Raw genomic sequence first — 22,684 nt, 5'->3', positions numbered from 1 at the left:
GGAGATCTGCTGAGCAGGATCCCAACCAGCCTCCCTGCCTATACTTACTCCCATTCCTTCATTTACTTCAGCTCTTCACTTGCATCAAACGCTGAACCAGCCCTTTCTCATGGCTTTAATCTCAGTGTGGAAACCTGGAAGGAAAGACTGGAAGGAAGAAAAGGGCAATGGGGAAAAGAAAGACGCTGGAGGCATGGAAGAAAAACATTTCTATAAGGAAGATAAAACAAATTTTCCAAAGGGTAATTGGAAATTCAACAGTTCTAATCTACACGGAAAGTGGAAGGCCAAGAAATCAGGGCTGAACAGTGTCTGCATCATATTACAAACAGCAAAGCATAATTACCTCCCCTACTTAAAAATGCTTATCTAACTTCTTATCTTTTCTAAAACAAAGCAAAACTGACATTTTGATGAAGGCAAACTCAAGCAGCATTCACAACCACTGCACAAGCAGAGGGGAACCAGCCTCTTAAACTGAATGAGCTTTCCCATGTGGTTCCTTATTGAATAAAAGAGAAGAAAGGGGGAAAACCAGAGTGCAAGTGAGCAGCAGGAGCCTGAGGGGCATTAGTGCTGAGCCTGGAGGCTGAGCTGTAGGGATGGAGCTCTGCTGGTCAGTTATTTGCACAAGCTTTACAGGCATGGGAAAACTGCAAAGGTTGTCAGGAAACACAAAACCTCCTGTGATGGAAAATCCTGCAGGGAAACACATCCTGGCCACTGCCTGAGCCCCAGCCTGGTTGGGCTTCTCTGCTCCTCCTGCAAACAATGTGCAACTCCAGCAATTCTGAAAAAACTGGGCTTGGAAACTGAATGGAGAAATTAAAAAACTCATCTCCTTTCTGGCACAGGGTGCCCAGAGCAGCTGGGGCTGCCCCTGCATCCCTGGCAGTGCCCAAGGCCAGGCTGGGCAGGGCTGGGAGCAGCCTGGGACAGTGGGAGGTGTCCCTGCCATGGCAGGGGTGGCACTGGATGGGCTTTAAGGTCTCTCCAACCCAAACAAGTCTGGGATTCCATGATTCTGTGAGAAGGAGGGATTTAGATTTTTGGAGTAAATCTCATTTCTATTCCAATTACATTGATCCCACAGGAGTGGGAGACTGGACAAACAGGCCACCAGTTCTCCCCATTGTTTCTTGGGAATGTGATTATCATACCAAGGGTTTCTTCAAATGAGTGAAATTATTTATACTTTGCTTTTCTTCCCCAATTCAAATTTAGAACTCAGTTTCCACAACTTGTAGATGGAGAGATCAAAATGAGTTAGGGACACAACTCCCACTAATTTTAAATTGCAAATTTAACGCAAGCCATAGCCTGGAGAAACTTGGGTCTTGTGAAAGTTCAGTGTTGTAGGAACTGTTTAAATTGTAAGAAGGTTATAATGGGAAATTTAAATAGTTAGATCTGGCACTGTTACATCAGACTTGAACAAAACCAAATAAAAAATTCAAGTTTCAAACTTGGAGAGAGAACAAATTATTGAGGAAACTGGATACAAACATACAGTGGCAGCCTTTCATAATAAACATGGCCATGTGCAATTTACCAGGGAAATTAAAGAGGTATAAAAATTAATAAAATAGATGCAAAGAAATCCTTACATAAAAAGAATTATATTTTAAATATATTTATTATATTATATATTAAATTTATTAAAATTTATATGTTAAATATATATTTAAATATATTTATTATATTATATATTAAATTTATTAAAATTTATATATTAAATATATATTTAAATATATTTATTATATTATATATTATATATTTTAAAAGGATGTATTTTACCTTGATAAAAATTAATCTAAAAAATACAATTCCTTAAAACTTGCTGTGACCCTTAAAAATTAGTACTTCAAGGCAACAATTTTCCCAATTAAGAAAAGAAACAGAATTCATTTGAAAAAATTCCTAAAACAACAAAAAAAAACAAATAAAACCACCCAAAAAAGGCACCACAAAACCCCAAAGTGTATGGGAGGGAGAGGGAAGACAGTCTCAAGTTTTCAGTACCTAAAAACAGCCCTTGAAGTGCTCCTCCCCTAAGGATATTTTGATCTTAGTCACATGGGTTTTTAAGGTATTTTTATTTAGTCTCCCTGTAGATAACTGCAAGGAGGAGCTGCTAACACAATATTAAATTAATGATTTGATGGTTGCCCTCATGGCTGAGAGAGGCTTTAAGTCTGAAATATTCCCAACAAACCATTAGGGCTCAGCAGGCTCAGAGAACACTCACAGACACACACACACACTGCTTCCATCACTTGCCAGCTTTGTCTCAATCAAAAAAATCAAATTTATTTTCTTCTTCTTTGATATTTACCTGCTTATTGATAAGCCTATATAATTGTACAGGTAGATAAGGAAAAATGAAAATAGAAAGGGAAAATATTTGAGAATGTCTTATGATACAAGTGCTCTTGTTTGCACAAGGAGGAAATGGATCTTTTCCTACTGTGGCTCATATTTTCACCCAAATCACCTATTTTTCATTTTCATCTGACCATTTGCAACATAATTTTGGAAAATCTACAGAAAGAACAGCTCACACAAAAACTTTTCCAGATAGCTACATCTGGTTTGCTTTTGTAAGTTTAGACAGTGTGAGTGAAGTTTCCAGTTAAAAGGACTTGGAAATGCAAGAACTGCAGAGCAGGGCAGAATAAATTCCAACAACAAACACACTTGTAATCACAAAAACTTATCCCTCAAGTGTACCCACAACAAAAGCACCTTCAGAGCAGGGATCAGCAGCTCTGCAAACCGGGCTCAGTGCACTGGGATTGGACTCAGTTGGCCAAGGATAAACAAGGAAAGAGAAGACACAACAGGCAGATTTGCACAGGCACTGCTGCCCTGGGCTGGCACACCCACCTGCAGGGACATGGGCTGCTCCTGCAGCTCCAGCACCAAGCATGGAAAGAGACATCCAACTTCTGGCTTGGCATTTGGAAAGGCTGCAGCATCCAAAGGTTTTCACATCAAAAGCAAAACAACCCCCAAATGTTCCTTTGTGATGTATTTTTTTCAGTTCTGAACTAACTGAATCAATGGGTTTATTTATATACTTATACATGTGCACATAGAGACAAAAATTAGTGTCATTGGGTGTTGGATTTCTATCAATAGGAAAAACTTGGGTAATGAGAAGCAGAGACTGATTGAATGCTAAAATAGAAAAGAAGAAAAAAAGAGACTGTAACCCCCTGAAGCCCCTTGCTCTGCTCAGGCAGCTGTCATCCCTTCCAGAAATGGGTACCACAGTACCAACATGCAGCTGGCACTGGGTGGGCAAACCTGGACCTGTGCAGCCCTGAGCTCCTTGGGCAACACAGCCCTGGGATGGGCACCTCTATCCCAGCAGTGAGGAGAGGCACAGCTCCAGCAATACACTGGCTCCATGTGGCTCTTGAAGATCATCTCCACCTACTTTGAGTGCAGCAATTCTCTTTCATTCCATGGCCTGGACAAGCCAGACAGTTCACAACACACAGACAAATCCCAAAACAACAACCTCAGTAAATCAGCAACAGCTCTATGCCAAATTATTCAAATTATTCAGAAAGAGGATTAAAATTCTTGCAATGCCCTCTTGCTGAAACACCGTGTGGTTATTCCCAGTGGCACAGCACTGATCCATCCTCTGATCCATGGCTGCTCCAGTGCCTCCTGGCAGGTGCTCAGTCACCTTCTGACCACTCCAGGCCCACCTGCCCCAAGGCCACAGCCCCAAGCTGCTCCCACAGAGCTCCTGAACCCCTGCTGGAGGTGTTGGTGTTCCCCCCAAGGCACTGCTCCTGCAGCATTCCAGCACAGGGCTTCCAGCTCCTTCCCCTCCAGAAGTGAGCCCTTCCTTGCCTGGAGAATGTGGCCATCTCTGCCATCTGGAGCTTTTCCCTCCAGACTGCAGGAACTGCAGTTCCTTGCTCTTTTCTAGATCTCCATCCATCCATCCATCCATCCATCCATCCATCCATCCATCCATCCATCCATCCATCCCTATCCATCCATCCATCCCTATCCATCCATCCATCCCTATCCATCCATCCATCCCTATCCATCCATCCATCCCTATCCATCCATCCATCCCTATCCATCCATCCATCCCTATCCATCCATCCATCCCTATCCATCCATCCATCCCTATCCATCCATCCATCCCTATCCATCCATCCATCCATCCATCCATCCATCCATCCATCCATCCATCCATCCATCCCTATCCATCCCTATCCATCCCTCCATCCCTATCCATCCCACCCACTTGCTCTCTCCATTTTGTTCACATCTCTTTAATTGATGTTTCTTCTACTATTGAAACCATTTCTGAGATTTAAGGACTAAACAGAAAAGACCCTTCAGATTTGTTTCCTGCAAATTTCAACTTCTTACAATCTCTTCCCTCACACCGTAACCCACCATGCCTTTGGCTTTCACTTCCAGTTTTTCCAAACACCATCATGAAATTCCTCTCTAATTTACTTCTCAGAAGATACAATCTAATGAGTAATTAAAAATACAAAGGAAAATTTAGGAATAAGTATTTTCCCTTAACAGCTTCCATGCCATTAAAATATTTTGCAGTCATAATGCCTACAGGGATTATCTTCAGTTGCAAGAGAACAATGAAAACAAACACTTAAAAATTATCATAAAAAGCCACAATATTTTGAGAAAAGCTGCCCCAGTGCTATGGGACCTTGGAAACTTGCACCAAAATATGTGAGATACTGCTCAGAGGTCAGTTTTGCTCTTCAGTTCTATGGCTAGAAACAACAATATTGCTAATATCTGCAAATCCCACCTTTCCTATTTCCTATCAGCAAGTTGCATTGGCAACACTATTACAGCTCCCACCATGAAATCCACCACTACTCGTTTATGGTTTTGAATTATTGGCAAACAAATACTGCAGAACATTGAAGTAAATAAAAAGAGGGGAATAAATGAGAGAATTAACATATAACCAACTATATGAAACTTAAAAATATGAAGTACTTTTTATCTGGGGGACAAGGACTGCGAAGTTTGTTTATAAAGGAGCCTGGTTCTCTTCCAAGCTTCATGTTCCAGCCTGAAAATAACTTCTTAAAACAGCTGTCAGGTTTTTTTGGGAGGAGGAAGAATGATCTACCAGCAAATACGACCTTTCTTTAGAGCACATGAGTTATCATGGCTCGTGCTTCACAGAGAAAATTCAACTCCTGTGTGGCCCCTAAAGTCTGCAATCAAGAACATGGAAGAGCATCCAGAAGGAAAACCCAGCCTTAATGGAGAGCTCACAAAATAGAGAAGCACAATGGTCTCAGTGCTCAGGAGACCATGGGAATGAATCATCCCCCACTGGGCCAAAGATCAGCTGTTAATCTCCCTTTCACTTAGATTATTTTAAAACATTTTTTTATCAATTAACAGCTTATTTAAGTAGATTTAAAAAAATCAAAAAGGGCAATATATTTTTTAATTAAGCAATTAAAGCTCCTAATAGTATATTTTCGATTCAAACATGAAGAAATTCAACAACTGAGTGACTGTGTTGTTAACATCACTTTAGTGATGAGCTCTCAGATTTTCATGGTTTATATACATTTGCTCTCTGCTGTCTTGGCTGATAAAAGAGCAGCTAAAAATATGAACTTTTTTGTACAATGTACACTGATAGTTCAAAAACTCCCAATTTCTCCCCACATGGAGACACGTTGACAACAGAAGTACTCACATAAACAGTTGTGCTAAGTAGTCCCTGTATCCAAAACAAAATTATTAGCTGGATTTATTTACTCAATCAGCCACTTCCACATCTGGCACAGGTGGAGGCTCCTCCATGTTTTAAAGGTCCTGGAATTTTCTTTGGGGAGCATAAAATAACAAAAATAATCTTGGATATAATCTTGTTGCTGTTGCAGCACGTTCTTTCTATTCCAAATACCCAAAAAGTTAAATTTTGGTTCAGGAAACAGCAGGAATTGACCCAGATGCAAAGCAGCATTTGAAAACTTTAGACCATTAAAGAATCATTTCCTTCCTCCCAAAAAGTGTCACTTAAAACCCCCCTGTCTTCTAGAGCCAGTGTGACACTGCAAAAGAAAGAGTAGTCATTAAATGCTTTGTTTTTAAACATATAAGTAAACAAACTACAAAAAAATTAAATTTCAAATGTTGCTGTGCTGAACTTGCAATCCTTCATCCCATTTTTGGAATGACAGTGCCTGGTATGCCCAGAGTCCCCCATCTCTTTTCATTCTAATATCCAAAAGCAGATTTGACTTTTTATGACCTCCCATTATTTTATGAAGGATTTCTTCTGCCACAAAGTAGAATTCTCCCCTTTATTCCCCCTTCAACGTGTGAATAAAAATGCAGTAGGCTGAAAATATGTGAGACTGTGATATGAGAAAATAAAAAGAGTGAGACACCCAGTGTCCTATGAAACAGTAATTGTCATTTTAGCTGCTCACAATTCACTATTTAGTCTATTTAACCCTGCTCCAGTAACAAGCACCTGGATTTCTGGACAAACCTCAAATACAGCATCTTGGGAGCCACTGTCACCAAAACATTAGCACAGTTTCTTATGAATAAATGAGTTCATGTCCCTGCCTCAGCACAGGGCAGCACTTTGTGTCTCCCATGAACCACAGGCACAGTTTAGAGGTGGACACAGGGGTGATTGCTTGGGATTTAAACCTGGCTTTAGGATTCCCACAGCACAACGTTCAGGAGAAATCTCAAGCAAGGCAACATCTTCAGGATGTGTCTGGTGTCACATTAAAAATTCCTCACACTGGCAACAATTCCACTTCATGGAACAGGAAACAGCAGGGTTTTCCACAAGTTTGAAGCAGGGTTTTCCACAAGTTTGTAAGGGCAAGCAGGAGCACCACAAAACAGCTCCTGAGACACCCAACAAGGGCTTCAAGTGGAGTTGGATCAAGGACCCACCTCCTCTGGCAGGTTATTGAACTGGCATGGCCAAAAATGACACACTCAGACAGTCAAATGTTGGGACAAAGGGGTTTTAGGAATGGGCTCTACAGCTACAGATGAGGAGTTTATTCATTAGGAAAATTAAAAGACTCTATATACAGAGTTTTCAAACCAAGCACCTGACCCACCCTCTTTTACTGCAATATCCATGCACAAATAAGACATCTTTAATCCACACCAGTTATTCAAATACCTGGTGATCTTTGCAGTGCCTGTACTGTGCTAATGTGGGAGACTTTTATCCCCTGACAAAGGAAAGAGTAAATACTAAAGAGTAAAATGTCATCCTCATTTATCATGGTTCAGCTATATATTAATATGGAAATAACCAAATGTATATAAATCAAAACTTTCTTGAAAGTAAAGCATGATTTCCTTCAATTTAGGAGACAGGGTGAAGTCACACCAGGAGAAGAAGCAGCTCAGAAAATGAGAAGCATTTCTCTGTCCTGCAAGGTTCTAACAGAGCCATGAGCAGCTCTGGCACAGGGGTGGGATCCTTGCTGGATTTACTGGACTGTGGCCCAGCCCTGAATTCAGGCTGCCTCACCTTCCTTCCTTGACAAAGCACAGCCCCTCAGCCTTGTGGAGCAGGACAGCACACGTGGAGTGGCTTCTTGGGGTCCTCTGCTGTCACTGGGGGAACACAAACCTCACTGGGGCTCAGCCCCACGGGACCCTCAGCACCTGGGCAGCCCAGGCAGCAGCACAGGCTTCATTAGCTCAATGCTGCTCCTTGATCAGAGGTGCCTCAGTCTGCAAATGCAGCTCCAAGGATGAAGAACTCTTTCAATGATATCGAACACCAGCTACACTTCACAGCCTCACTCTCCATAAGATTATCCTCCAACAGTCATTACAGCAGGGTTGTAATTTTATATATGCATTGGAAGGGCAATAAAACCTCTCATAAATACTGCAGGCCATCCTTCTTCTGACCCCAAAAATCTGTGCTTATACTGTAACTCTTTGTGCTTGCTGCCCAGAGAAGCTGTGGCTGCCCCTGGATCCCTGCAAGTGTCCAAGACCAGGCTGGGATGGGGGCTTGGAACAACCTGGAGCAGTGGAAAGTGTCTCTGCCCATGGCAGGGGGTGGAACTGGACGAGCTTTAAGGTCCCTTCCAACCCAAGCCCTGCTGTGATTCTCTGATTTTATACTGAATCACCTAAATACAGCAGCAAAGACTTTTGGAGCAACATTTTGCTTTACTTATATCAGTGAGTCATAGGCTACATTTAAAGCTGTTTTATTTAGACAAGCTATAGGCATGCTCAATGTATATTAAATGCAGTTCCTGAATTGTGTTCTGTATTTCCCTCACGCAGGCTGTTGTGTTACCATAACATCCCAAAGATGACATTTAACACAAACAACCACATTATTTCCACAAATCAATAATTCTGCTATTTAAAACCAACTTAATTCAATAATTTAAAACCAACCAGCTCCTCTTTGAAGTGTCACAATTCAAACTGTAAACTTCAACAAGTGCCATTTGAATTCAGAGGATTTGGTGTTTCAAAAGCTGCCCCAAACACTGGTGGGGCATGGTCCAACTCCTGCACTAATAAGCAGCACAAGAATTAACAAATCCTTTGCTCCAAATGAGGCAGACAAATAATGCCCCGTCAGCACAATCCCACTCCATTACAGCAGCAGCACCACTCACAGTGATTTATGACCCTCTTGGCTGCACACTTGGCTGTGGCTGATATTAGGATCATACAACTCCCATCACAACCTAAATCCCAAAATACATAACTAATACCATTTCTGTAAGTGCTCTGCAAATACACTGCTTCAAAGAAACACTGGTGAGGATGGAAGCCAAGCAGGCAAATCTCCTAACTTGGAAAAACAAAATTTTAATCTGAATTTGAAGACAAATTCCAACTTTGTCACCTCCTGAAATCTTGGAAAGAATGAAATGCATAACAGATGTACTCCATTTTAAATATAGCCACATCACGCACGCGTTTTTTAGAACACACAGAAAACACTGTGCCTGATAAAAATGCCTCCCTTATGCTCTGATTCACTTTCAGTACCCCATTATGGACACAAAATCATTCCTGACTCCTAATCAGCAAACAGCCATGGCCAAACTGGCTCTACCTCCAAGCAGGGATAAGCAATAAAGCAAAAGGATCATCCCAGTGCTTCACCAGGGCTCAGAAACCAGCACCTTCCTGTCAGGATCCTCTGCCTTCACACTCAAAAATGGCATTCTTGATGTGCTGAACCCACCTTGCACTGCCAACAGGTAAATCCTCTGATGCTCCCTATTAAATAAAGCCAAGGAAAACCTTTAGTCAGAAGTGTCACCCAGTTCATGAACATGCAGCCATTCATGCTACAAGAATTAAACACGTTTTCCAAGCTGACTAAACACCATCCAAGCATCTGATTCTGGAGAAATAACAGACTGCAGCAACAACTCGGATCATCTTCATATAAAAAAACATTCTAAGGGTGCACACAGTTACTGAAATGCTATATATACACATATACATGGGGAAAGAGAGAGTAGGGAGTGACAGGAGAAGGGGGAATGGCTCCCACAGCCAGAGGGCAGGGATGGATGGGATATTGGGAATTAGGAATTGTTCCCTGGGAGGGTGGGCAGGCCCTGGCACAGGGTGCCCAGAGCAGCTGGGGCTGCCCCTGGATCCCTGGCAGTGCCCAAGGCCAGGCTGGGCAGGGCTTGGAGCAGCCTGGGACAGTGGGAGGTGTCCCTGCCCAAGGTAGGGAAGCAGAATGATGATCTGCTTAGATGATCTTAGAGGATCTTCAAGGTCCCTTCCAACCCAAACCCTTCCACAATTCTATGAACTCAACAGCTTTATGTAAGATTTTTGGACTTATTTGTGGAAAACTATCATGAAATATCAAACTAAAGCATCTGACACAGGTAAGAAAATATGACTTCAGTGAAGACTAACAGACCTTTTGTTTATTTCTGTATCCGCAGAAATTTCCAGCAGCAGCAATGTTTCATAACCAAAGACATATATGTTACTTTAACATTCTCAGCAGAAAAATGCAGTTGCTGATCAAGGATTCCAGAACCTCGGGTGAGGCACGGGGTGTGTATGTTTCTCTTAAACAGTTTATTGGAATTATGAAACGACTTATAATAAATTTTCTCATCCTCACGTGGTATTTTTAAGAACACTCTCTGCTTCTAGATGATGCCACATTGCCAAGCAGCAAGTAGAACATTAAACACTACTCATATTGTCTCATTAGTAACTTATATGTGCATGAGAGAGAATCTCTTTCATAACATGGATCTTACTAGCAAGGTCAGTCCCAAACAGGAAGTCAGACAGATGCAAACAACTTCCCAAAATCATGGAATGGTTGGGGTTGGAAGGACCTTAAAGCCCATCCAGTGCCACCCCTGCCATGGCAGGGACACCTCCCACTGTCCCAGGCTGCTCCAAGCCCTGCCCAGCCTGGCCTTGGGCACTGCCAGGGATCCAGGGGCAGCCCCAGCTGCTCTGGGCACCCTGTGCCAGGGCCTGCCCACCCTCCCAGGGAACAATTCCTAATTCCCAATATCCCATCCAGCCCTGCCCTCCAGCAATCCTTGTCTTGTCCCTCCAGACCCTGGTAAATAACCTCTCTTCATGTTTCCTGTCAGCTCCCTTCAGGTACTGGAAAGCCACAACTAGGTCACCCCAAAGCCTTCTCTTCTCAGGCTGAACATTCCCCACTCCCCCAGCATTTCCTCATAGGAGAGGTGCTCCATCTCTCTAATCAACTTAGTGGCCTCCTCTGGACCCTCTCCAAATAAAAGCCAAGTTTTAAAATCTGGAAATAGACGGGAAAAGCTGGAAAAGCCTTGGATCAAAGCCTGGTTATCTGCTGGTGCACAGTCACAGTGTGTGACACCACAGGGTCCCCGTCCCTGCCCTGGAAGCCTGGGGCCACTTCATCTCCAAGCACAGGCTGAGTTCAGACCTGCTGGAAACAGCTCTTCCCAAGCATCATGCTGTCTAAACAAAGGAAATTTGGAGCTGATGTTGTACCTGGTCTCTTTGCAAATAATGCCCTTATAGAGGAACATTTCCTCATTACATCCTGCCTGTAGCACCACTCCTGTCAGGCCCTGAGCAATTCCAGGAGATTTATCTGCTGCTCGCTCGTCCAAGTCGGTCAGAGGTTAGAGACACTCAGTACCTACAGGACACACTTCAAATGTCCACTAAACACCACTTAAAGAAGCAAAGAATTTGATTCCAAGAACTACTGGAAACACCTACAAAAAAGCTTCCCAGGGAGATCTTCTGAAAACAGCACAACCAAAAATTAACTTCTACTCTATCTCTCAGGCATGTGCATCTGAGTCAAACAGCAAAGCTGCACATTTAAAACTGAAAAGATCCCATTTCTCACTCAAACATCCTCGTTTATTTAATAAACTTAAAGAATTAAGCATCCAACATCAGAAGTTGTTTTCATACATTTCCCATGGTCTGTGTCAATGTTTCATAGCATGTTTTATTTCAATTATAGACTCTACCTTTTTTTGAGGTGGGTTTTGCTGAGGATTTTTTTTAGCTTATTGTGCAGTTAAATGCAGTCAAACTACAACCAATTTGTCCCTTCAAACATACAAATAATTGTTAATATCAATGGTATTGTTTATCAGCTAGTTTTGCTTTCCACTTTTCCCCCTTTGTATTGAAGGCCTTCCCATCAAGGCTTAAAAATCAGTAACACTGGAAGGAAATTGAATCTTTACAAACAGAGACAGCTGGATTTGGATGCTTTTGGGCTCCTTTCTGCACAGCCCCTTTGTCCCCATTGCAGTGGCAGGACCTCTGCTTTATGGAATCATGGACCCAGCAGGTGCTCTGGGAATTCCAGCCTGTGATGGCATCCACACAAACAGATTTGAGTTAACTTCAGCTGAAGGGGAAAAAAAAACCCACCAAAAGGAAGCAAACTGCTCTTTAATGAGCAGATGATCAAGATGTTACTTTTCCTTTGTTTGCATGTTCCCATACACATTAAGCAGGCAGGCAGAAGGAAAGATCCCATCACCAAGCTAGTGGGCTTGATTCAGCCAGTTCTTCTGGACTGTGCCAATTTTGGAGATTTTAGAAGTAATGCTATTTTATGACAGCAACGTGAGTTCTAAATTTATCAAGTCAAGTTGAAGACAACAGTTTTATACGTGCAACAAGAGGAACATTAAGTGCTATCAGTGAAATAAAGACTTGCAATATAATCGTTATTTACATGGTTTGCCAAGAATTCCCACAGTAACTTACTGTAGCAAATAAAAACTCAAAAAATTTACAGGCAGTTCAGAGGGAGATTTTGATCCTGAGGGATGTTAGCTGAAGAAATATATCTAGAACATGTTGTTCCTCCACAAAGAAATTTCAGAACCATGAAAAAATACCAATCGCTCAAAGTAGGCTTGTTGCTCAAGGTTAAAACATTTGGGGGGGCAAATGAAAGAGAATATTAATTTGGTAGAAACAATTTGGCTTGAAAGGGCAGCAAAGATTTCTGGGGTAGTCCAATACTGACAAATGCCTTCCCAGAACCACCTCAGCAGCCAAATCTGTGCTGCTGCCTAAGACAGAAGCCGTGCCCAAACACGACCTCTGAGGAAAGAACGAGCTGTAATTCCATGGTACACCCCCTATTCAGGCTTCTTTTCCAACTGCCACTTTATATTTTCACAAATTATTACTTGGAAGCAAGCAGCTACACTTTCAAACCCTGCATGGCTCCTCTTTAAATTGAGTTCCAACAATTCCCTCCAAACCTATGAAAGAGCCATCACAATAATGCAAAGTTATATAACAGAACCTGTTAAAATGTGTTAATGAGACTATATTGACTAGCTGGCTTCTCTGCAAAAGCAACTCCCACTGGAAGTTAAAAATTTAAAGGCTAGGAAATTTTTTTTTCATCCTTTCTTTTCAAAGGACAGAAATGAGATTGAGAATCATCTAAAAATAGCTGAGAATTTTCAAGTGTCAGCTGTAACAGAAAGAGGAATGGCTGTCTCTCCTTACAGAGCCAGGATGGATGGAGGGAGCTTGTGATCCAGGATCAAGAGAGAGAGCTTACACACAAACTGTAGATGGTAAGAAATAATTCCAATTTCCTCATTTTAATAATATTCCAGGACAATCTACAGCAAATTGAAATCCAGTGAAATTGTACTTTAAAACTGGTGAATGTAAATTCTTATATTCTTTGTCTACCAGCAGAAGTGAAATACATATTGTGAAATAACAGCAAAAAGTTTTAAACAACCCATTCAAATAATGCATCCTCCTCATGACAGAAGATGAATATAAATTATATGTCTTTGACTTTGTTTTGTCTTTTCCATCAATCTTTTTCCCCAAAAAGCACCGTGTCAAGGCTCTTATTTAAAGAGGGCGATCTCTCACATTTAAACAGTTCCCTACCTCTGAAGATTTTCTGATGTAAACAGGAGAAGAAAACTCAGATTTGCAATTGGTAGGGTACCTGTGTACATCATGCACCCAGATTTGGGGTAGCCAAAGACAGAAATACAGGTCAAAGGCTCTGCAGGTGATCAAGGATGCAGCAGAAGCCACGGTGTCCCTCCAGTATGCCAGGACCTGAGATTTCTGGAATGAAGCTCCACTGTGGCCATGCTCACTTCAGTTCCTGCAGGATGTAAATGTTTTAAGGTCTGTTCAAACTGTTCCTTCACCCCACAGTGTTCAGGGCTAAAGGGCTTAAACAGGCAGAGCTGCAACACCTGACAACCAGACCCTCAGTATTGCATTGACTTATTTATTAACTCGTGTCAGGAGATGGGAAATTGAAATCAGAGCCCATGTTGTTAAACCAAGTGGATGGTTAGGCTCCATCCCCTTCAAAGTGAAGAACCTTACATGAGTTCTAACTATGCTTATAAATTATTTTTCACTGTGTCCAGGAAATGAGCCTGTAAATCAGTTATCAAAACTCAAAGCCTCTAATACCAACATCCAAGTTTCCCTTAAATAATAAAAGCAGCTGAAGTGTGAGTATTTTTAATGGAGAGATTTTTCTACTTGGTTTTCCACAAATAAAAGCAGGAGCAACTCAAAAAAATCTTCCTCAAAATTTGGAGAAATTGTGACCTTCCTGTCCAGGTCTGGCAGTACCTGCACATAAACTCAGGCTTACTTAGAGAAAAAGTTCTGTCATTTCATCAAGTCATATTTGGAAAGCTCAATAATCACTAGGTTTTCCTACTGAGTTCTTTCTTTTGTTTATAGCTGTGAAAGACATCTTCAAAGAGTGAAGACTTGACAAGAACCAGGTTGAGCAACTGCAGTCACTATTTACCTCCTTTTCTTTATGCTATTACATGGTAAAATTACAGATCATGTCAAAATGTTAAATCAATGTAGAATTTGCTTCTCCCTGGCAATATGCCTTTGTGCAAATTACCTCTAATTATTATTCTTTACCTGTCACTGAATACTTTCTATTTTTAAATTACAGGAGTGAAGTCAACCTGTGTATGATATTTTATTTTCACTGTCACACATAAAATCGTCAACCTCACAACATGAGGTTCACTACCTTATGTCACACATAAAATCATGAACCTCACTACCTCAACAACAGTTAATAGGTCAGATTATGTAAAACTGATAAATTGACTGGTCACTACTATTTTCTATCATGATCAGCACTCAAAATTCTGTTTGTGGGAAAGCAGAAATATATACAGATGCTTACCTAATTACCACTTTTTTAAAAAATGGACATTTGTTCTGTCTACTTTGGCCTGATCATCAGATCAGTATCAGAACACATGAAATCCAGAATCAATGTGTCACAAAGCCAGCTCAATAAATATAAAAAGCCTGTATCTAAAGACTTGCATTTATGGAACACAATGAAACCAGAAATTGAACAGAAAGACCTGCACAGCAGCTGGCAAGACACAAGACAAGCACCTAAACCCCCTCATTGACTCCAAAACCCTCACTGGTTAAAGACTAAAGCTGCCCTTAGCCCCAGAGCAAAGCTGAATCTGCAGAGCTCTCTGCAGAGCCATCCTGCTGGCACAAGCACAAGCCTTCTAGATTTACACTGTGCCCAGCAGGCTGGGCTCAAAAAGCCAAGGGAAACTTTCATCTGATCTTTCATCTACCTCTGAACCTCCAGAAGCACATGACAGCTACAGGTTCTCTGTGCACAGAGCTGGTAAAGGACAGGGAGCCAGGGCAGGCAGGGCAGACTCCAGGGCTTGTCAGGGGTGCTCTCCCCTGAGCAGCTGCAGAGGGCAGGAAGGGAAGAAAAATTCAATTATTTCTCTTCATAACCTGACCCAAGATTTTTGTCTTTCAGGAACACCCATGTCCTGCTCCTTGCAACCCAAACATGAAGTAGCAGTGGGGTATGAAGTCACCAAGCAGAGCTGCAGCACATGTGGCATGGGAGAAGCATCCCCTGGCTCATGGGCTGCCATCCTGAAAAGAGCCAGGCTATTCATGGACTAAAAGGTTTCACCATTGAGCAGGCTGGGCTCAAAAAGCCAAGGGAAACTTTCATCTGATCTTTCATCTACCTCTGAACTTCCAGAAGCACATGACAGCTACAGGTTCTCTGTGTACAGAGCTGGTAAAGGACAGGGAGCCAGGGCAGGCAGGGCAGACTCCAGGGCTTGTCAGGGGTGCTCTCCCCTGAGCAGCTGCAGAGGGCAGGAAGGGAAGAAAAATTCAATTATTTCTCTTCATAACCTGACCCAAGATTTTTGTCTTTCAGGAACACCCATGTCCTGCTCCCTGCAACCCAAACATGAAGCAGCAGTGGGGTATGAAGTCACCAAGCAGAGCTGCAGCACATGTGGCATGGGAGAAGCATCCCCTGGCTCATGGGCTGCCATCCTGAAAAGAGCCAGGCTATTCATGGACTAAAGGGTTTCACCATTGAGCAAAATGGTGATTTATATAACTAATTTACTTATTACTAAAGAAATATTTCAAATTGTTAGTAAATATTAAAAGAAACACAGAGAACAGTGAAAGCAGCACCTCAGCTGGAGATCTTTGAAAAGCTTTATCAGGAACTGCTGGCCACAGGTGAACTGGTGGGTGCTCCTGCAGTGAGTGCTGTGTGCCACCAGCCCTGGCTCAGCCAGGTGACAGAGAGCACAAGAATCCCTCAGCATTTTCCCCATGATGAAATAAGGGATAAAATCAGAGAGAAAAGTGTGGCTGTATTATCAAGAGTACAGCAATAAAGCCACTCCTCGAGGCAAACTTAACAAGGAGATGTCTGGCTGCAAAAAGTTTGGGAATTATTTTGGGTATCAGTGCACACAGAGAGGCTCCAAATGAAATCTTGGTTCTGCTGTGCTGTGCCCTATAAACACAGAGAAAGCATTCTTGCCCCAACATGCTTATTTTGAGCACTCAAAAAACAAGATGCTGGTGACCCTGGTATTTCTGGAAGAGTTGCTGGCTGGTAAATAGCAATATTGTGACCTCCCAAGCAACAAGGAAGAGAAATGCAAACAACCAAGAAGAACAGAGCAAAACAAAAATATTTCCATAAGCAGAAGTTTTTCTATCCCAAGAGATCTCTGCCTCCAGAGCTCGAAAGGGACACATTAACCTGTGTTATGTGACTCTCAGTACCTCATAATCCTCAATAAATTTATTTGCTAGGAAGCTCTGCAAGACAACAGAAAAAGTGAATTATCTCAAATCCTACAGGAAAATTATTATGGAAGATATAATTGAACTGATGACTGGGGTTTATCTGTGGATCTCAAAAATGTCACTGTAAAACTGCTCTCCTGCACTCCCTTCGTATCCAAGGGGATCAGGCACTTGAAAACAGGGGAGTAAGGAATCTTAAAACATAGAGCAGTCAGAAATAGGCAAATTTTTTTTACAAGGCATCAGTGGTAAGCTCTCCTTGTTGGTTTCTCCTGGACACCATCTATTTAATTCCAAAGTCAGAAACTGGAGGGAACACACCAGGGCCTCCCTGCTTGCACTAAGGAGCCAAGGAAGCAAAGGAGGAAGAAAAGATATTCCCATCCTAAGATTCCAGAAAGAAATTTAGCTTTGCCTCATCTCCAAAACCAGGAAGAGCAGCACTAGGACAACTTGGGGCACATCAAGCTGAGCATTTCAAAGGGAATGGGGAGCAGGGTTTGGAAGCAGTTTGCCCAAGTGATTCCCCCCAGCCTGGCCTGGTGCACGCTGCAGAGCTGTACCTGGATTCCTTCGGGGTGAGCCCAGCCAAAGGAGCACGCCTGACGTGCTCCAGCCACAGAGGTGCTTTTGTTCCAAGACCTGCTCCAGGAGCAGTGTGAGGTAGAAGTCCTGAAGTGTGCAGAACATGGACATCGTGTGCTCAGCACCTCCTCCTTTTGCTCTTTGAAGAGTTTACTTGCTCCTGTTGACTCAGCCTCAAAGATAGCTCTGACTGCTGCAGCTCAGACAATTAAGAGATAATACACTAGACATACAGCATAAAAAATAGGATATAATTAAGATATCAAAGGTTGAAAGGAAGCTGAGAATTGAAGTACTGGAAGGGAAATAAAGCTTATGTCTGCTATCTGTACAGCACTTTTATACTTGAAGAGAGTACAGGGTATGAGATAATTAAACAACCACTACAAACTTCCTCTTCTCTATTGCTACTATCAACAGATTCTCAGGGAAAACAGTAAAGCAAAGCTTCCTAATAGCACCTCCATTCACAGAACTGAGCAGGTGCTTGGCAGAGATCAATTAATTAAGAGGTGAAATCTCAGTTCTCCTTATTAAATCTCAGAGCTGCTCCCTAAGAAAACCCTCCCCTGCAGCAGATCCTACACACCAGCCCGTGGCACTGCTGTTTGATGGCTTTTATCATTGGCTTTGATGTGTTTTTTTCCCCTGATGGCATTTACCTGTAAGCTGAGTAATTTGGCTGCAGAACAAAGTTCTGAGGAAACAGGAAAAAAACGGGCAGCTCTGAAGCACCCACTAACAACCACATCCCCTGAGGGTCTGGGCATGGGGGGAGCAGAGTTCAGTGTGCTACAAACCTGTGCCTAAGGGCACTCATGGCAAAGGTCTGCTTGGCTTAGAAATACACACAGCCTGATTTCTATAACTGCATAAGACATTGGGAAGAAATGGCAGCTGATTACAGTTCTACAAAAAAATACAGAAGGGAAATGGGGAAAAAGCAAAGCCCAACCCATATTCCTTGTTAAAGTAATTCCTACCACATGCTCCAGCTGCTTTCGTAGCTACATTTCAGGGTAAGAAGAGACCATTAAATGTCAGTTCACAAAGCAAATTTCATCTTATCTAGACTGCATGTCCAGTTTGTCCATCTGTAGTACCCTGGCTGAAGCAGGAGCTGTGAAAGGCATTCAGAGCTGCAAAATCCAAACCTCTGTACTGAGGAGGCAGAGCAGCCTGTGCCCCCTCAGGATAAATGGCAACCAAGGACAGAACAGAAGTCTGAGAAAGACCATGAAAAACCCACTGCTGGCATGTGGTATAATTGCTCTACACAGTGTTCTTGTGATCTCCTAGAAAATATAAACAAATAAATAAGAATATTTAGGAGCAGTACCATCAGTCTCCACAGCTAAGTTCATGTCAGTTTGGGATTAATACTAAGAACAGCAATAAATGCAGCAAAAATACTGAATTTTATTTGTTGCTACAACACAGCCTTCACACTGCATTTGCCTGTAAAGGTACATGGAAGGGGGAAATATCACAGGGCTGTTTCTCTACAACCTGTTCAATTTACTTCCATTAGAACAGCAAAATTCATCTTAGAGTAACAACGAGGTTACATCTTGTGCTGTTTTCTTGAAAGCACACTCCCACTGAAATCCATCAGTGTCAACACTTTCCAAAGAAATTCACTGAATTTGTATTTTTAGAAGCTAAGCAGAAAGCCCAAGCCCAGGGACACACATCTGCTTCAGCCCTGTGGCTCCAGGCACCAATGTCACAGCCGATGTCGCTGCTCGCTGGGAGGCTCTGCTGCAGCCCTGCTGCCGTATGCATGCAGACAGCTCGCTCACCAAAAATAAGTTTTTGTGTCACATCAAAACAAGCACCTGCCAGGGGCAAGCAGCTGCCACTGCCACCACTGCTCTGCAGTGCTGTCCCCATGTCCTTACTCACTGACCTTTCTACCACCATCCTGGCCTCCTTTTGTGTTTGTTGCCACAAATGTCTCCTTCCTCCATCACAATGCCAGTTTATGACTCCTTCGGCTTCTTCCACTCAGTTTTCCAGCTTACTTCATCAAAATGGGTACTTTTATAAGCAGAACAAATAAATTCACAGACCATACCAGGGTTCGTTACATATTCCACTCCCATTTAGATCCATCTGCTCCCCACCTTGGACTACGAGCACTGCAGACAACAATCTCTCTGTGAGACAAAGGCACGGCACTGGAGAGACACAGCTTTGACAAAAGAGACAATTAAATCCTCAGCTCGTACAATCCTCCTGCACGCGCCTCTAAGTGCTGCTAGAAAGCAGCCAGGAGTTTCGCTTCAAAATGAACATTGTAAAAAAATGAAAATCAGACTCTGAACCAAGGGGAACTGAAGGATCCTTCATTTTCTTCTCCAAAAGGCAAATTTGCCATTTCATCCCCAGATCCCTTGAGCTGCAGAAATGAGAGCATCTGCCAGCTCACTGAGCCACCTGAGTAACTTTTTCCAGCCTAACTCCAAACTGCAACGACTTGCCATATCACACTGCCAAATCTACAGTGCTCATTTCTTTCTGTGAATCCAGCTGTCATTTTTCCCAAATGCCTTCTCAGTCCCAACTCTCTTGATGCCAAAAAAACCTTTTCACAGATATACATAATTTTGCAAAACACATATGCTCTCTGTATGGCACATGAAGTCAATTAACAAGTTTACTTACTGAATTAAAGGATGACACACAACAGTAAAACAAAAACCTCTTGCAGACAGCAAACACATGAACCTTCTCCTCCCTACAAGGCAACACTCTCAGAAGGAGCGCTGAGTTTCAAAGCCTATGTTGAGTACCACAGATGATCTTTCCCGCTTATCTCCCTGGCATCTTTTATTCTGTAATCCCCTCGGTGTTTGTGATCATCAGCACACTGAGTTAAACGTAAACCACGGTCAGCAAGCACAGAGCAGGCACTGGGGCAACTCTGTTCCCTCACAAAAGAAAAACAAGCACAAAATAAAAGCACGTACCTTTTAACTGGTCGGCTACCACGCTCTGACCGACGCGCTCAACCACCTTTCCATCCTCCATTTCATAGCGATCATCCAAATATTTGGCAGTAGCTTCCGAAATATGGACCTTCCCAGCCACCCCGAGCTGCTCCATCAGATTGGCCAAATTGACATCGTTGGACCACACATCGAACTTGAACCTCCTCATGCCCAAAATGCCACACAGGACTGTCCCGGTGTGAACGCCGACTCTCATGTTCACCATTTCTTTCTTCTCCTGGCAGAACTGCTCGATGGCTTTGATCATCCCCAAGCCCATCTCGATGCAGCAGTAGGCATGATCTGCCCGGGGCTCAGGGCAGCCGGCCACGCAGTAGTAACAGTCTCCCAAAGTGCTGATCTTCTCACATTTAGTGTCCTCACACAGACGGTCAAAGCGTCCAAAGAGGTCGTTCAGGAGTCCCACCAGGGCGTGGGCTGATTTGTTGGCGCTCATTTTCGTGAAGCCAACGATATCTGCGAACAAAATGCTCACTTGCTCGATCTGCTGCATTTTAAAAGGACGGAATATTATGGGGGTTTTCTGTATGGAGGGCTTCTTCTTCCTGTTTTTGGGGCTTGAGGTGGAATGACGTTTGATGGAGTTTTCACTTTCATCATCCCCCTGCTTCATTAAGTCATCGGCTATTATTCTTGGCATAACAGAATGAATCATCCTCTCTTTCAGGGCTTTTTCCACTTCCAAGTCTTTTCCATGCATGATGGATTGCCCCACTTTCAGGAATGTGCTTCTTGATCTGACTTCGGACATGATAAATAAATGAATACCGATGGCGTGGATGCAGATGTGCAGGAAGGCTTTACTCAACAGCTCCCAGTAAACCGCACCAGCTCCCAGAGGTGTGAAACAGTTCTCATCACGGAAGTGATAACCAAAGGTCTCGAAGAGGACCGAGTACGACAGTCCCAGGAACAAGCTTAAATACAGGGGTAAGTGCATCACTGTGTAAAGCAACAAGAGCACTTCAATACACATAGAAAAACTGCCCACTTGAGAAAGACAAGTGTCCGTGGGATCTGCCGGGAGAGTCCGGTTGGATGTGTCACCACTTCCTGAGACAGGCTTCAGAGCCTGGAACTGCGGAGCGAGGGTCAGAGCAAACACCAGGAGGGTGAGTATCAGCGAAGTCCATACGTAATGGCGGGCATAAGTCTTAGTGAAAGTGAACACAAAAAAAGCTACACATACCAGAAGGAAGCACAGAGCCGGCACCATGAAAACAATCTGTTTCTCTCTCATGTGTATGCCGAAGTAGATGCCCCAGAGCAGACAGGCCACGCCAATGTAGAAGAGGGCATAGCGAAACCTGCGCTGGGTCTGCGGGAAGCATCTCTCCATACAAGCCTCCTCCAGGTTATTGGAGTCGAACTTGGGGTTCCACCACTTGGAAGAGGCCCTCTCGAAGAGCTGCGGCAGCTTCTTCTGCCGGCGGAGGCCGGAGCCAGTGCCGCCCGCTCCGCCGGCTCGGCGGGCGCCCCCCGACTCCCCAGAGCTGCAGCTGGAGGAGATGCTGTACTTGCAGTGCTTGGAAGAGGTGCAGCCCTGGTGCTGCTTGGGGTTGATTTTCACCGTCACGCTGTTGCTGTCCCCGCTGGAGTCGCAGCTCACCTCGGTGCTGTGGTGATGCAGCAGCTGCTGGTGCGGTGGGGAAGCCATGTTGTCAATTCCTCCTCAAGAGCCCGCGCCGGACTTGGGTCTCTGGGGTTGCCGAAGCCACCGGGCTCCTCGCAGAGTCGCCTCTAGTCTCCTCCGGTCCCCGCCGCGTAGGGGCGGCCGGGCAGCGCCGCGGCGATCGGCCGCTCGCCGGGCTCCGCACACTGCGCGCCGGGGCAGCCCCGCATAGTCCCCTCGCCTGGGCCGAGCCGGGCCGGGGCTGCCGCCGCCCGCCGCTGGCCCCGCTCCCCCGCAGCCCTCCCGAGGCGCGGGGCGGGCGGGCCGCTGGCTCAGCCCCGCGGGGGGGACGCCGGGCCCCCGCCGGGAGGGGACCGCTCCTCCATGTCGGCTGCAATTGCCCGCCGCTTCCTCCCCGCACAGCCGCCGACGAGGGGCCGCCTCCCGCCCTCAGCCGCCCGCCCAGCCGGGACGGCAGCAGCAGCCGCTCTCCTCTGCTCCGCCCGCCCGCCCGTCTGAGGGGAGGAAGGGGAGCGCGGGGACGCGCTCAAGCGGCCGCCACCATCTTCCTCACGGCGCGGGGGGGGTTCGGGGGGGCTGCGGGAGCGCGCCCCCGCTGGCCAATTGGGCGCGGCGGCGCGGCGGGAGCGCGCCCCCCCCTACACACAAACACACACTTCCCGCCTCAGTGCGAGGGTCGCGGGCAGGAGCGGGGACGGTCCCCTCAGAGAGGGACGGGCGTGATGTCGATGGCGCTCTGCGTGAGGCAGGGACGGGACAGCGAGGGGTGGCGGGAGCCGGGCGG

The 22,684-nt window shown here is 44.4% G+C and overlaps 1 protein-coding gene across 2 annotated transcripts in view; it reads right to left on the bottom strand.

Annotated features, from left to right (window-relative positions):
• Positions 1–22,039, bottom strand: part of ADCY9 (adenylate cyclase 9) — an 86,301-nt gene extending 64,262 nt beyond the window's left edge. For both annotated transcript variants that reach the window (XM_066560518.1, XM_066560519.1), the window contains exon 1: positions 20,226–22,039. In XM_066560518.1, coding sequence (XP_066416615.1) covers positions 20,226–21,924 — 1,699 coding nt within the window. In that variant the 5' untranslated portion in view covers positions 21,925–22,039. The remainder of the gene's footprint in view (positions 1–20,225) is intronic.
• Between the last annotated feature and the right edge of the window lie 645 nt (positions 22,040–22,684).

The sequence above is a fragment of the Molothrus aeneus genome, chromosome 16 (assembly GCF_037042795.1).
Source record: "Molothrus aeneus isolate 106 chromosome 16, BPBGC_Maene_1.0, whole genome shotgun sequence".
Classification (NCBI taxonomy): domain Eukaryota; kingdom Metazoa; phylum Chordata; class Aves; order Passeriformes; family Icteridae; genus Molothrus; species Molothrus aeneus.
Note: the sequence above shows the minus strand (reverse complement) of the source record. Positions and strands in the feature narration are given on the sequence as shown.